The 15,488-nt window shown below is 48.4% G+C and overlaps 1 protein-coding gene across 1 annotated transcript in view; it reads left to right on the plus strand.

Moving 5' to 3' along the window:
- Positions 1-15,488, plus strand: part of vps53 (VPS53 subunit of GARP complex) — a 355,834-nt gene that overhangs the window by 190,137 nt on the left and 150,209 nt on the right. Inside the window, exons 14-15 of the mRNA XM_072469721.1 lie at positions 11,509-11,751; positions 14,159-14,306. Coding sequence (XP_072325822.1) covers positions 11,509-11,751; positions 14,159-14,306 — 391 coding nt within the window. The remainder of the gene's footprint in view (positions 1-11,508; positions 11,752-14,158; positions 14,307-15,488) is intronic.

Below are 15,488 nucleotides of genomic sequence, written 5' to 3' on the forward strand. Positions count from 1 at the left end.
CTGCTAGGCTTACCCAATGGTCTACAGCCTCTCGGGTACCACAATACCTGATACTACCACACCCCTCCCCATCAACTGCTCAAGCATCTTGGCCACATATTGTGGTTCTCGTACCCTCAATGCCATCGGGCAGCCCTACAATCATCAAGTTCTGCCTCCTTGTGTGGTTCCCCAGATCATCGATCTTGGCCTTCAGTTTATTTTGTCCGTCCGACATTATCAGCATCACTGCCTCCAAATCTTCGTGGTGAGGAACCGTCTCCACCATCTTCTGGATCAATGCACTCTAATAATAATAATAATCTTTATTGTTGTCACAAGTAGGCTTACATTAACACTGCAGTGAAGTTACTGTGAAAATCCCCTAGTCGCCACATTCCGGCGCCTGTTCGGTTACACAGACTGAGAATTCAGAATGTCCAAATTACCTAACAGCACGTCTTTCGGGACTTGTGGGAGGAAACCGGAACACCCGGAGAAAACCCACGCAGACACGGGGAGAACATGCAGACTCCACACAGATAGTGACCCAAGCTGGGAATTGAACCTGGGACCCTGGTGCTGTGAAGCAACCGTGCTAACGACTGTGCTACCATGCCGCCACAGCTGCTGTTCCACCCTCTCCAGGGCAGCCCGAATTGGCTCTGCCACTCTCGCTAAGTCCTCAGTGCGTTTTGAATTCAGCCGATCGGAACTCTACCAATTTATCCATTGACCACTGTGCGGGCAACAGCGCCATAATTTCCTCCAGCATCTTTTCCCCTCCTGCGTCACACGTGTCCTCTGGGTCAAAAGAATGCCTCTTGCTCTACACTGCTCGTCTGGTAACTTTTTGACATCACCCACTGGAGAAGTCCTAGTTCTTCAATTTTACGCTTTTCCACCTGCACCACCCCCGTAAAACAGGCAAGAAGGCCCCAAAAATACAGTCCTGAGGCAGGAGCCACCTTATGTGCGACCACTCACTTCATGGTTTCCACCTAACGTTGTCCTCCCTCCCTTCTTGGTGTTACATTGGCCATTTTCCAGTCCACTGGGACCTTCCCTGACTCCAGTGTTTCCTGCCTCGGAGGTAATAGCTGCCTTCTTGAAAGTAAACGTGGAGAAACCGACGGGCCCCAACGGAGTCCCTGGGCGAGCACTCCGAGCCTGCGCTGACCAGCTGGTGAGTGTATTCGCAGATATCTTCAATATCTTCCGCTCCAAGGTCCCTACCTGCTTCCAGAAGACCACCATAACACCAGAACCAAAGAAGAACAAGGTAGCCTGCCTCAACGACTACCGACCAGTGGCCCTGATGTCAGTTATCATGAAATGCATCGAGTGGCTAGTCATGAGATGGATCAACACCAGCCTCCCAGATGGTCTCGATCCATTGCAGTTCGCCTACCGCAGCAGCCGATCCACAGCAGATGCTACCTCATTGGTCCTACAATCAACTCTCGAACATCTCGATAACAAGGACACCTTTGTCAGACTGCTGTTCATAGACTACAGCTCCGCCTTCACCAACATTATCCCGGCGACTAATAACCAAACTCTGCAACCTTGGACTTGACCCCTCCCTGTGCAGCTGGATCCTTGACTTCCTCACGAACAGACCACAATCTGTTAGGATAGGTAACAATACCTCCTCCACAATAGTCCTCAACACCGGGGCCCCGCAAGGATGTGTGCTCAGTCCTCCTTATACACACACGACTGTGTGGCAGGATTCAACTCCAATTCAATCTATAAGTTTGCAGATGATACAACTGTGGTGGGTCGTAGCTCAAACAACGACGAATCAGACTACAGAAGGGAGATAGATCACTTGGTTGCAGCCCATGATCGCAAGAAACTGCAGAGTGTGGTGAACTCAGCCCAACGCATCACACAAGCTTGCCATCCTCCCATTGGTTCTGTCTACACCTTCCGCTGCCTCAGGAAGGCAGACAGCACTGTCAGAGACCTCTCACACCCAGGCTGTGCCCGCTTCTTTCAGGCAGAAGGTACAGAAGTCTGAAGACCCGCACATCCAGACATAGGAACAGCTTCTTCACCACAGCTACCATACTCCTCAACGACTCCCCCTTGGACTGATCTGTCCCTGTAAGAACACTATTCACGACGCCCTATGCTGCCCTTGTTTGGCCCTTGTTCCGCACTGTAACCAATCTTTATTTGTTGATGTACCATTGTCAATGTACTCTGTCGATTATTCTTTTGTCTACTATGCACGTACTGTGTACGTTCCCTTAGCCGCAGAAAAGTATTTTCACTGTACTTCGGTACATGTGACAATAAATATCAATCAATCAATCAATCTGAAAAATCACCACCAATATCCTCCAGAACCCTGGGGTTTAGTCCATCCGCTCCGGGTCATTTGTTCACTCCAGACCTTTCAGGTTGCCCAGCATCTTCCCCTTCGTGATGGCCACTACTCTCACCTCTACCCGCTGAGTCTCTTGTAGTTCTGGTGTGCCACTGGTGACTTTGACTGTGAAAACTGATGCAAAGTACCTATTCGGGCCACCATTTTGAAAGGGGTCTCCAATCCATTCAGTAAGAATAAATAAAAATACATTTTAAAAATATGATCGCTTATTGACACAAGTAGGCTTCAATGAAGTTACTGTGAAAAGCCCCTAGTCGCCACATTCCGGCGCCTATTCGGGGAGGTCGGTACGGGAATTGAACCCCCGCTGCTGGTCTTGTTCTGCATTACAAGCCAGCTGTTTAGCCCATTGTGCTAAACCAGCCCCTAACAACCCCTCCTCCACAATAGTCCTCAATACCGGGGCCCAGCAAGGCTGCGAACGTGGCCCCCTACTATACTCCCTGTACACCACACGACTGCGTGGCTAAATTTGGTTCCAACTCCATCTACACGTTTGCTGACGATACGACCATAGTGGGCCGGATCTCGAATAACGACGAGTCAGAATGCAGGAGGGAGATAGAGAACCTAGTGGAGTGGTGCAGTGACAACAATCTATCCCTCAATGCCAGCAAAACTAAGGAGCTGGTCAGGTCATTGATTTCAGAAAGCAAAGTACTGTACACACCCCTGTCAGCATCAACGGGGCCGAGGTGGAGATGGTTAGCAGTTTCAAATTCCTAGGGGTACACATCTCAAAACTCTGTCCTGGTCCACCCACGTCGTCGCTACCACCAAGAAAGCACAACGGCACCTATACCTCCTCAGGAAACTAAGGAAATTTGGCATGTATCAATTTTTAGATGCACCATAGAAAGCATCCTATCGGGCTGCATCACAGCCTGGTATGGCAACTGCATGGCCCAAGACCACAAGGAACTTCAGAGAGTTGTGAACACAGCCCAGTCCATCACACGAACCTGCCTCCCATCCATTGACTCTATCTACACCTCCCGCTGCCTGGGGAAAGCGGGCAGCATAATCAAAGACCCCTCCCACCCGGCTTACTGACTCTTCCACCTTCTTCCATTGGGCAGGAGATACAAAAGTCTGAGAACACGCACGAACAGATTCAAAAAAAGCTTCTTCCCCGCTGTTACCAGACTCCTAAACGACCCTCTTATGGACTGATCTCATTAACACTACACCCCTGTATGCTTCACCCAATGCCGATGTTATGTAGTTACATTGTGTACCTTGTGTTGCCCTGTTATATATTTTCTTTTATTCCATTTTCTTTTCATGTACTTAATCATCTGTTGAGCTGCTCGCAGAAGAAGACTTTTCACTGTACCTTGATACGCGTGACAATAAACAAATCCAATCCAATCTCTGTGAGCTTGAGTGTCCCCATATCCCCCAACCACAGGCAATGTCGCCCCCCCCCCCCCCACACACACACACACACACACGGGCATTACCCCCCCCCCCCCCTCCAAGTGGCGACACTCTGCTATGTGGTCGCTCAGGGCCCCCCTCCCTTCCCGGCCTTACCACGCCCCCTTTCAGACCCCTCCTTCCAAGATCCCCACACTTCACCTCCCCCCCCAACCTTCCGAAGGCCCCTTCATACTTGCCCTGCACCCCCTACCCTTCATACCCCCCTCATCCCCTCTTGCACTATTACCCTGGCAGTGGTGGGCTCCTGCCAGTCTGGCTGTACCACCCTGGCCCCTTGGCAGTGCCAATCTAGCAGTGCCAAGGTGCCCAGCTGCAAGGGGAGCCAGGTTGCCCGGCTGCCCTGTCCCTGACCACCCAGGGGCCTCTAACAGCCTTGGAGACCCCCGGAACTGTTCAGCCTGGTCCCCGTTTGCGTGGACCAGTACGAATCGGCACCCTCCTGGAGTCTCCCTGGGGAGGCCGACAGATTCCAGCAGCCGGTTAGATTTGGCATCAACATGGTTGTGAGTTCTTAAACTCACTGAGCCGTGCAAGATGGGGTCTTGCTCATTGTGGGCGGGACCTAGATCGCAACGCCTCATGAGATCTGGTTAGATCATGCGAAACATAATGGTTGTCGGGGAGCGAGGGAGAGGCCTCTCCCGGCATCTATCAGCCACTCCGATTCCGGCAGGACGTGGCAGGTAGATCGCTCCCCTAGCCTCTGATCTACATTTGTAGCCACAGTATTTATATGGCTGGTTCATTGCGGTTTCTGGTGAATGGTAACCCCCAGGATGTTGTTAGTAGGGAATTTAGGGAAGACCATGCCACTGAATGTCAAGGGGCGATGGTTAGATTTCACTTCTTGGTTATTACCTGGTACTGATGTGGTGTGAATGTTACTTGCCACTTACCAGCCCATACCTGAATATTGTCCGGATCTTACTGCATATGGACATGGTCTACTTCAGTTATCAGAGGAGTCGCAAATGATGCTGAACATTGTGCAATTATCAATGAATATCCCCCACTCCGTTCTTGTGATAGAGGGAAGATCATTGATGAAGCAGTTGAAGATGGTTGAGCCTGGGGCGCTACCCTGAGGAACCCGTGCAGTGATGTTGTGGGGCTGAGATGATTGACGACCAACAGCCACAACCACCTTCCTTTGTGCTGGATATCACTCTGTGAAGGTTTCCCCCTGATTCCCATTGACTTCACTTTCTCTAGAGCTCCTTGATGCTACACTTGGTCAAATGCTGCCTTAACGTCAAGGACAATCACTCTGACCTCATCACTCTGCGAGGATCCAGCCACGCTGCTCCGACGCCGGGTCGTCGATTCTCCAGCGACCGGAGAATCGGCGGCAATCATGCCCGCGCGGTCACTGCGGCGCAGCGGGGGCCTCCACGGTGGCCAGGCCCGCGATCGGGGGCTACCGATTGGCGGGCACGCTCATTCCGTGGGGGGCCTATGTTACTCACGCCGGGCCCCTGTAGGGCTCCGCCATGTTGCCCGGGGGCCGGCGCGGAGACGGCCGTGGCGTACATGTGCCGGCGCGGTGTTGGCCGCGGCGTGCATGGGCGGACCCGCGCTGGCCGTGGCGCGCATGAGCGGACCGTGCTGGCCGTATAGGGCCGGCTTTCGCGCCGGAGCAGCGCACAGCACTCCGGCGCCGTTCTAGCCCTGAGTAAGGGGAGAATGACTGGAACTGGAGACCCGTTGACGCGGCGTCGCTCGTGCCAGTTTTGACGCCGCGTCAACACTTGGCTGGGATTTCGGAGAACCTCAGCCCATATTTTTTGTCCATGTTTAGACTAAGGTTGTAATGAGGTCAGGAACTGACTGACCCTAGCGGATCACAAACTGAGTGTCAGTGAGCCGATTATTGCTGTGTCAATGACACCTTTGATCACTTTGTTGATGATCAAGAGTAGTTTGATGGGCTGATAATTGGCCGGGTTGTATTTGTCCTGCTTTTGTACTATTTGTAATGTGCAGGACATATCTATGCTCTTTTCCACATTGCTGGGTAGATGCTAGTGTTGTAGCTGTAGTGGAAAGGTTTGGCTTGGGGCTAGTTCTGGAACACAAGCCTTCAATACTGCCGGAACGTTGTGCGGGCCTATAGCCTCTGCAGATTTCAGTGCCTTCAACTGCTTCTTGATATCACATGGAGTGAATCTCTGCAGTTTGCAGTAATCCCAGCCTGTAAAGCCTGCATGTAGACCTGAATACCTCAGGGGAAATAGAAATTGCGGAGGTGGCCTGAACAAACCTTAGTCTCTTGTTTGTGGGTCCTGGATCTCTTTCTTGTGCCTGCATCAATATGAGGCACATTTTATCTTAATGAGTGTGCATTTCCTGGAGACTTGGGTGCCTGTTTAACATCTGAAAGGATACACATTGCAACATTCACTGATAAAGTTTATTTCTCTCCTTTATAGTTTTTGTTTTTAAAATATATTGTTCCCATGTGGATTTGCAACTAACAATAAATAGATTTTGGTGCTAAGGTGTAAAAATTATGGGTGAAGATTTGGAGAAAGTGAGCAGTTTTCAGTACCTGGGATTAGTGGTGGCAGAAGATGGCAGTATTGAAATTAAGCAACGCATTAGCTCTGGTTGGAGTGGTTGGAAGATGTGCAGTGGAGTGTTATGTGATAGAAAAGTATCGCTGGAACTGAGAAAAAGAATCTACCAGACAGTTGTGAGGCCGGCTTTGTTATATAATGCAGACTCGGAGCCGTATCAAGGACATTGGCACAGTGGGTAGCACTCATGGCACAGAGGTCCCAGGTTCGATCCCGGTTCTGGGTCACTGTCCGTGTGAAGTTTGCACATTCTCCCCGTGTTTGCGTGGGTTTCGCCCCCACAACCCAAAAGGTGTGCAGGCTAGGTGGATTGGCCACACTAAATTGCCCCTTAATTGGAAAAATGAATTGGGTACTCTAAATGTATAAAAAAAGAAGAGAGGAACAGCGACTGGATACTAATGAGATGCGGATGCTGAGATGGATGTGTGGAGTAAAGAGAAAGGACAAAATCAGGAACCAGCACAACATCCCGGAAAGGGGGTGGGGGGGGGGGGGGGGGGTGCAGTTGTGGGAGCATCAAAGAAAGTAGTCAAAAGATTGAAATGGGATGGTCGGGATGGTCATCTGTTGCGGAGAGAGAGAGGAAATGTGGTGAGGTGAGTAATGGAGATCTGATTGCCAGGAAGAAGAAGAGGAAAGCCTAAGATCAGAGGGAAAGATGCGGTGGTGAGGAGCTGGAACGCGGGGGGGGGGGGGGGGGATTGGACAAGGAATGGGTGACTGATAGGAGGGGATGAAAAAGGGTGATCAACAGGCACCGTGGCAAACTCGAGCAAAATGGGAGAAGTTTCTTTAAAAAGAATACATTAAAAAAACATTGCCCTAGCATCTTTTCAATTCTTTATAAAAATGTAGTTCTTTTAAGTTATTGATGCAACGATAGAGATATAATGTCGGACTTTATGATGTGAATCTCTGTGTAAACCAGAAAGGGTTTATTTCTGTACAATACTTCTATTACAGTTCTCCAAGATTTAAGTGGTACTTTTCAGACAAACCTTTTTTTAAAATTTAGAGTACCCAATTCATTTTTTCCAATTAAGGGGCAATTTAGCGTGGCCAATCCACCTACCCTGCACATCTTTCGGTTGTGGGGCGAAACCCACGCAAACACGGGGAGAATGTGCAAACTCCACACGGACAGTGACCCCGAGCCGGGATCGAACCTGTGACCTCGTCGCCGTGAGGCAGCAGTGCTATCCACTGCGCCACCGTGCTGCCTCTTTTCACACAAACCTAATGGGATAGTCTTCTGGATATTTATTTATTCCTCGTTCTTTCCCATTGTTTTAGAAAGTGTGCATCTTAAATCAGTTTCGTAACCGTTCCCATATCCTCGAACCTCAATGTACAAACGATCCCAGATCATACTTTCTGTTCATTTTATTGATGCAATTTTTCTGTTCAAGCATTTTTAATCATTAGTGTCCTGAGAGAAATGTGCAATGATTCGATGAGCTCTTCTCAAATTACAAAACTGACTGCACTGCAGAGTAAGTAATTGCATAGAGAATTTCGAGACTTTGCAATATAAGGAATTATATAAGTGAAACATATTGGTTTGCTTTCTCTCTCTCTGTCTTTTTCTTTGTTTCTTCCTTCAGCTTTCACAGAATCTGATACATAACAGCCGTTCCCTTGTGACTCGGGGCTTTCTACTTTTTGTACATCAATCAGCATATTTATCCATTATCTAACATCCTGAGAAGCTGCACCTTTCCAGTGCTGTAAAATAATCCTCATTGCCAAGATTAAACCCAAATGTAACTGATGGGCCCCTGGAGGGATCGTCTGAGTATGACCAATTTAGCACTAATTGCTAATGTGCGTTTAAGAATATTTCCCAGAAATAACTGGTACTTGGGTTCAGAAAATTTCTGTGGTTGGACAACATATGGGCACTATTAACCTCCATGTTGGCACGATGCCAGCGTTTCCGATTGTAGTAACCTTACTCTTGAGAGCTGTGCTACAGATATTTACATTAAACTAGACTAAGCTCGATTCTGCACAAGTTCTTTGTAATGTTTTGGTCAGCTTTTTCTCTGAAGTGTTCTACCTACTTATTCCTTGCAGTAAACTTTGCTTACACCATTGAGACTTGCAGATACTCTCCTTCCTTTGCACTAGCCTGTTTGTTTGGTACTTTGTAAAAGGGGTGCCTCAAAGGAGCACTGATAAATTTTGAAGGCTGAGCAAGGAGCAAAGTTTGCCCACGTGCCTTCGTCTAAAATAAAACACAGCCTTTTTAAAAAATTGTTTTTCCGTAGTAATTTCCTCACCTCCTCATTCTTCCTGAAGGTGTTGACTCTGCTGGGTACAGTTCCACAGGCTCCAGGAGCCTTCATGCATCTTGCTGAAGCAACCATTATCCATGAGGACCTGAGCTAAAACCAGCAGCCTTTTTAATCATTAGAGACAGCACAATTGGGACTCATCCTGTCCTCAAATATTGTCTGAAAAAGTGCACTTCAGGCAGGGGTTCCTGGATAAAGATCAGCATCATAAATCCTGGTTGGTGTTCCTCTCTGGCTAGTATCTCCCATTGTACTGACTGATATCAGCCAGTTCAGCACAGAGCAGGAATAAAATATCAAAGCTACCTGGTCTGTAGCTTCAGTTAGTCCTCCAGGAACCTTGCAAACTGTCTGGTGGTGGGGGACGAGGTGGTGGGGGGTTAAAAGGATGCAATAGCCCATCGTGCTTGTGACTAGATACGGCATTTAATTTTCGGTCAACACCTCATTCTCCCTTCTGATCCCCGGTGTAAGTAAAACAACAAGGAAGTAATAATGGAGGAAGATTTGTTTTGACAAATTGCCATTCATGACCCACAGGATGTTCCAAAGTACTTTACAGGCAATTAAGTTGTTTGAAGTATAGCCATTGTGCTAATGTAATCCAATTTGGGTATAGCAAGATGCCACAAACAGCAATGTGATAATGACCAGTCTGTTTTTTAATTCATTGAGAAATAAACATTGACCTTGCTCTTTTTCAGAATAGTGATGTAGCATCCTTTACACAACTTAAACCAACGGGTTTGGGCTGATGCCTCAGCTAAAAAAGGCCCATCTGATGGCACAATCCTCCCTCAGTAATAAATGGAGTGTCCACTTGGATTTTGTGCTGAGGCCTCTGGATTGGAACATGTGGGGGGAGCCGCCACTGACACTGGGGAGAATGTTGTTGACAGCCAAGGTTAACTGATGAAAAGTGCCTGAGACGGAAAGCTGGTGAGCCACCTGAGAGGCTTGCACCATGTAGTGAGCTTAGAGAAAGGAATATGTTGCTTCTTACAGACTTGTACCTGGCCTTGGGGCCCAGTAAGGTTGACTGCTGTGTTGCCCATAGCCTTATCCTGAAGTTCCTTGAAGCCCCGATTAATTTTGGAAGATCTGTCTGTCAGCTGTCTGTAAATCCAGCTTTATGAAATCCTGATATCGAACATAGAACTGTACAGCACAGTACAGGCAATAATGATGCATAATGTTTTTGCCACAAGCATCAGCACCACTTTAGTATTCTGTGTCTTGAATGTCTTTCTCGTCCTTTTTTTCCCCCGCCTATGTGAAAGGCAGGACAGATCCACCTGAAGGGAACGAACATAATTGATTTGAAAGTAGCACGCTTGAGCAGGAAGGTATACACCTTCCTCAGTCCATTTCCCTTCTTAGCATTCCACTGAAATGTAACAAAAAACATGCGTTCGTAAGGCAAATGTACACACTGATCAAGCTAGGTGTTCCAGCTTTTGCATTGCCAGTGCATTCACATTGAAACCAATGGCCCATGCTGCTGGTCTGATGTTTTATTCTGGTCGATGTAATTGTAGAAGGGATATGTTAGCCAATAAGATGATGACCAAACTAATTTGGTATAAGAATATTTTTTTTAATTGTAGTTGATTTTGTACTCGTTATAAGAATATTTGTTTTCTGTGAGACTTGACTACTTATTTAACTTTCCAATGTCCTTACCTTTATCACCTGCTCAAAGCTGCACATGGACATAATTGGACCGGTTAGGGGAAGGAATACCATTGCTTTCTGAAGATTCTAAGCTGTACCACAAATGACGGTAGCACAGTGGTTAGCACTGTTGCTTCACAGCGCCAGGGTCCCAGGTTCAATTCCCGGCTTGGGTCTCTGTCTGTGAGGAGTCTGCTCGTTCTTCCTGTGGCTGTGTGGGTTTCCTCCGGGTGCCCCGGTTTCCTCCCACAAGTCCCGAAAGTCGTGCTGTTAGGTAATTTGGACATTCTGAATTCTCCCTCTGAGTACCCGAACAGGCGCCAGAATGTGGTGACTAGGGGCTTTTCACAGTAACTTCATTGCAGTGTTAATGTAAGCCTACTTGTGACAATAAAGATGGGCAGCACGGCGATGGCGCTGTGGCTAGCACTGCTCCCTCAAGGCGCCGAGGTCGCAGGTTCGATCCCACCCCTGGGTCACTGTCCGTGTGGAGTTTGCACATTCTCCCCGTGTTTGCGTGGGTTTGGTCCCCACAACCCAAAGGTGTGCAGGGTAGGTGGATTGGCCACGCTAAATTGCCCCTTAATTGGAAAAAATGAATTGGGTACTCTATTGTCTTCTTTAAAATAAATTTAAAGATTATTAAATGATTCAAAAGAGCAAGTCTCAAAATGCTTGGCTTTTAAAGCACTGGAGAGTTGATCTGGTGAAAATGGAAACAGGGCCGTTATTTTGCATTCTAACGTATTGGATAATTGAAAATAGCCTCTGTGACTTGAGTGAATATCCCACACGTAAGATAACAGATGAGTTGTAGTGTGAGCTAAAACAAAGAGCTGAAGTAATTTTTTTGAGGGAGGAGGGACAGTTTTGTTTCATAATTATTTTGCTTAAGCTAGTTGCGAATCTTAGTGCGCATGAAGTGGGCACATCTCTGCAGGTGAATCAGACGAATTTGAGCTTTGATAGCATCAGGTTTTCTAAAGTTACCGAGGCCTAGTCTAACTGGTACATTTCCACGTGCCAATTTCCCTACTGCTACATCACATAGGTAAGCCTTCATGCGCTAGCCTTCATGCGCTAAATGTATCTCCTATTTCAAACTTTCCCCATTTTATTTCCCCCTCCTTGCCAGGAATCTCAGTGAACTGATTGACAGGTTTGTGGCAGATTTCAAAGCCCAGGGCCCTCCGAAGCCAAACACCGATGAAGGCGGAGCAGTGCTCCCGAGCTGTGCCGATCTGTTTGTCTACTACAAGAAGTGCATGGTGCAGTGCTCGCAGCTCAGCACCGGGGAGCCAATGATCGCTCTCACGACCATATTCCAGAAATACCTGCGAGAATATGCGTGGAAAATCCTCTCCGGAAACTTGCCTAAGTAAGTATGAAATGATCTTTAAATAGCTAGGCTTCCTCTGCAATCAACAGCAAATGATTACTTGATTTCAAATCTGCAGTAATAACATCCCAAATCGATGTAATCCCCTCCAATTAGCTATGTTCCTAAATGAGAAAACCCACGTGTAGCTTACATAGCTCCAATGTCCAAGGCAAGCTAAGTCCAGTTCGATGGAGAATACTGGAAACCTGAGAGCTGAAAGATGTCATTAGAACGGCGGGTTCAGATTGAATCAACGTGTACCATTTTATAACTCTTAATCTCTATTCAAGATTAGGTTCCAATGTAAAGTTCACTCGTTTACATTTTGTTTTCTTTAATGAAGTTTATTTTTATTTGTGGCGTGCACTGGGAAGATTATTGAACTTTTGATCTATTTTGTGCAGAGGGACACCACGGGGCACATTTTCCTCTGACTGCAATTGGCATAAATGTTTGTCTAGGCACAGCATGGGGAGGCTCAGTAAATCGGATGCAAGCAGAAAGAACAACTGGTCCTAATTGGAATGGACTGCAATCATTTTCACCATATATGGTACTGCACAGATTGAGATTACCAGGTTGTGTGCAGATTTTTGGCAAGCTTTCTGTTCGACATTATTCTTGGAAACCAGAAAATTTATTGAACCCAAAAGTCCCAATAATGGTCAGTGGACACATTTGTTTGGCAGTTGTGCATTATTTTCCTATATGGCAGATGGAAAATCCTCCCTCCACCTTTGTGCGTACAATGAAATTGGAATATGATTGACCATCAATGTCTAAAATGTGACAGAAACAGTGGGTACCAAGTGGTGATGAGATTAGTGATTAATCTGTTCCGGGGGGCGGGGGGGCTAGCAGCCAGGCAGCATAGAGCTTCCAGCTCTCGCTGCCGATACGGCTGCAGAATTGCTGGGTCTGTGGCCACCCATGCCCCCCCCCCCCCCCCCCCCCCCCCGCAGACCCTTGGTAGTGAGATGCATCCACAGACGTAGCCTTATTGAAGGGGATCATGCTGACTCTGTGCCAGGCCTGTTATATTCTTGTCTGCTGAAACATTTAGGGGACAATATTATAAGTCTGTCTTGTTGGCTGCATATATGTCAATGGAAAAAAAGGGCAAGACCATTCGAGGTTGCAGAATCTCAAATCAGTGCTTACTACTGTTAGGTCTGAATCAGCAGAGCACCTCACAAAATTACCTGGCAATGTACTCTTGGGCGGGGGATTGCAAATATGTAAACTATGATAACAGTCGTGATTATTCTAATTCAGTCATCTCTTCAATAAACACGCATTTTCTGATGAAAATATATTTTACTTGCTGCTGAAGAGAAAGTTCCCTCAAACCATGGGAGTCAAAATAGCTGAGGTGCAATAACACCGTACCTTTTATACAGCATCTTGAGACATAAGGGAGAACCCTAAGAGCTTCACGAGGATAATTGGACACTGAGCAGGTGTTAAGGGAAGCAATCGAAGTTATGGTCAAAGGGATAGGTTTTGAGGGGCCTTTGACACAGGGGAGAGGTGTGACATGCTGGTAGGGTTTTGGAAAGCCAATTCCAGAGCAGCGAGCCGTGATGACTGACGGCTCTGCCACTGGGAAGCAGAGAGAGAGAAGTCTGTACCGCAGGTCTGAATTTGAAGAACAAAGAGGGTAAGCTGGAGCAAAGTTCTGGACGAATTTGCAGAGTTTGGGGCGAAGGCTACGGAGTGTTTGGAGAATTTCTAAATCAAAGCTTTGGGGAGGAAGAGGAGACTGGTGAAAACGGAGGCGAGAGGTGAGTGAGACTTGCTCCTAGGTAGAATTCAGGTGCCAGGGATTGGGATGAAATACAAACAGAAAATACTGAATAGCACAACAAGCTGGACAGCATCTGGAGAGAGAAATCATATTTCCGATCAATGACCTTTCACCGGGTTGGGGTGAGTTGGATTCTGAAGGCTAAAGAGACAAAAACTTGGGGGAATTCCGACGGCACAGTGGTTAGCATGGCTGCCTCACAGCATCAGGGACCCGGGTTCAATTCCGACTTCGGGCGACAGTCTGTGCGGAGTTTGCACATCCTTCCCGTGTCTGTGGGGGTTTTCTCCGGGTGCTCTGGTTTCCTCCCACAGTCCAAAGATGTGCAGGTGAGGTGGATTGGATATGTTAAATTGTCCGCGGGTGGGGGATTGGGCCTGGGTTGGGGTGCTCTTTCAGAGGGTCAGTGCAAACTCGATGGGCCTCCTTCCGCACTGTGGCGATTCTATGTTCAATTCTATTCTAGGAATTCTGGTCTGTGGGGTGGTGAAGACTGGCGGAGAGTTTTGGATGGAAGAGAATGGAGCTGGGAATATGCAACATCTATATTGTTTGCAGCTTTGTTTTCCTGTCACTTAGCATTTTCTCTCTCTCCAGAGCCACAAGCAGCAGTGGTGGCCTGACCATTTCCAGCCTACTAAAGGAGAAGGAAGGCTCCGAGGTCGCCAAGTTCACTGTGGAGGAGCTCTGCCTCATTTGTAGCATTCTCAGCACAGCAGAGTACTGCTTAGCAACGACTCAACAGGTGAGCATCCTTTGCAGTACAGGAGGATTGGAGACAGGTCAAGGTAAAGTCGCCACATTTCCAGATGACCATAAGCTACTTTCCCCTTTGAGGGGGAGAGCTGACTGGTGGTGATTTAACGAGGGTCACCACACCTCGGGCAAGGGGCAAGGTTGAGAAGGCGGGGGGTGGGGGGCTTTCATGAATAACCTCAGCCGATCACTCTGCATCACCAACTAGCGATCCAGCCAACTGAGCTAAACCGGCCCCAGTACGGAGAACGCGGTGTGGGCATGTGAGCAGAAAATAGCTTGCTTGCAGAGTAACTCCCACTGTGTTGTCTATAATCTTAAATGCCAAACTAAAAACATGTTGTAGTGAAAGGATATGTTGGTAAATAGATTCTCTCTATGAAGGAGTATTTTGTAACTGAGGCAGCGAGCACACCGGTGATTGAAAAGCAGTGGGAGTTCAGGAATTTGGAAAGCAGCAAGAGATCAGGAATTTGGAAAGCAGTGCCGTCTCCGAGAGTCAGTGAGAACACTGGGGGGTAAAAGCTGTGTGGAGCAGTGTGGGGGGAGAGCGGTGAACCCAGTGTGGAGCAGCGTGAGGGGAGAGCGGTGAACCCAGTGTGGAGCAGTGTGTGGGGAGAGCGGTGAACCCAGTGTGGAGCAGTGTGTGCGGAGAGCGATGAACCCAGTGTGGAGCAGTGTGGGGGGAGAGCGGTGAACCCAGTGTGGAGCAGTGTGGGGGAGGGCGGTGGAGCAGTGTGGGGGGAGAGCGGTGAACCCAGTGTGGAGCAGTGTGGGGGGAGAGCGGTGAACCCAGTGTGGAGCAGCATGGGGGGAGAGCGGTGAACCCAGTGTGGAGCAGCGTGGGGGGAGAGCGGTGAACCCAGTGTGGAGCAGCGTGGGGGGAGAGCGGTGAACCTAGTGTGGAGCAGTGTGGGGGGAGAGCGGTGAACCCAGTGTGGAGCAGTGTGGGGGGAGAGCGGTGAACCCAGTGTGGAGCAGTGTGGGGGGAGAGCGGTGAACCCAGTGTGGAGCAGTGTGGGGGGAGAGCGGTGAACCCAGTGTGGAGCAGCGTGGGGGGAGAGCGGTGAACCCAGTGTGGAGCAGCGTGGGGGGAGAGCGGTGAACCCAGTGTGGAGCAGTGTGGGGGGAGAGCAGGGAACCCAGTGTGGAGCAGTGTGGGGAGAGAGCG

The sequence above is a fragment of the Scyliorhinus torazame genome, chromosome 12 (genome assembly GCF_047496885.1).
Source record: "Scyliorhinus torazame isolate Kashiwa2021f chromosome 12, sScyTor2.1, whole genome shotgun sequence".
Lineage (NCBI taxonomy): Eukaryota > Metazoa > Chordata > Chondrichthyes > Carcharhiniformes > Scyliorhinidae > Scyliorhinus > Scyliorhinus torazame.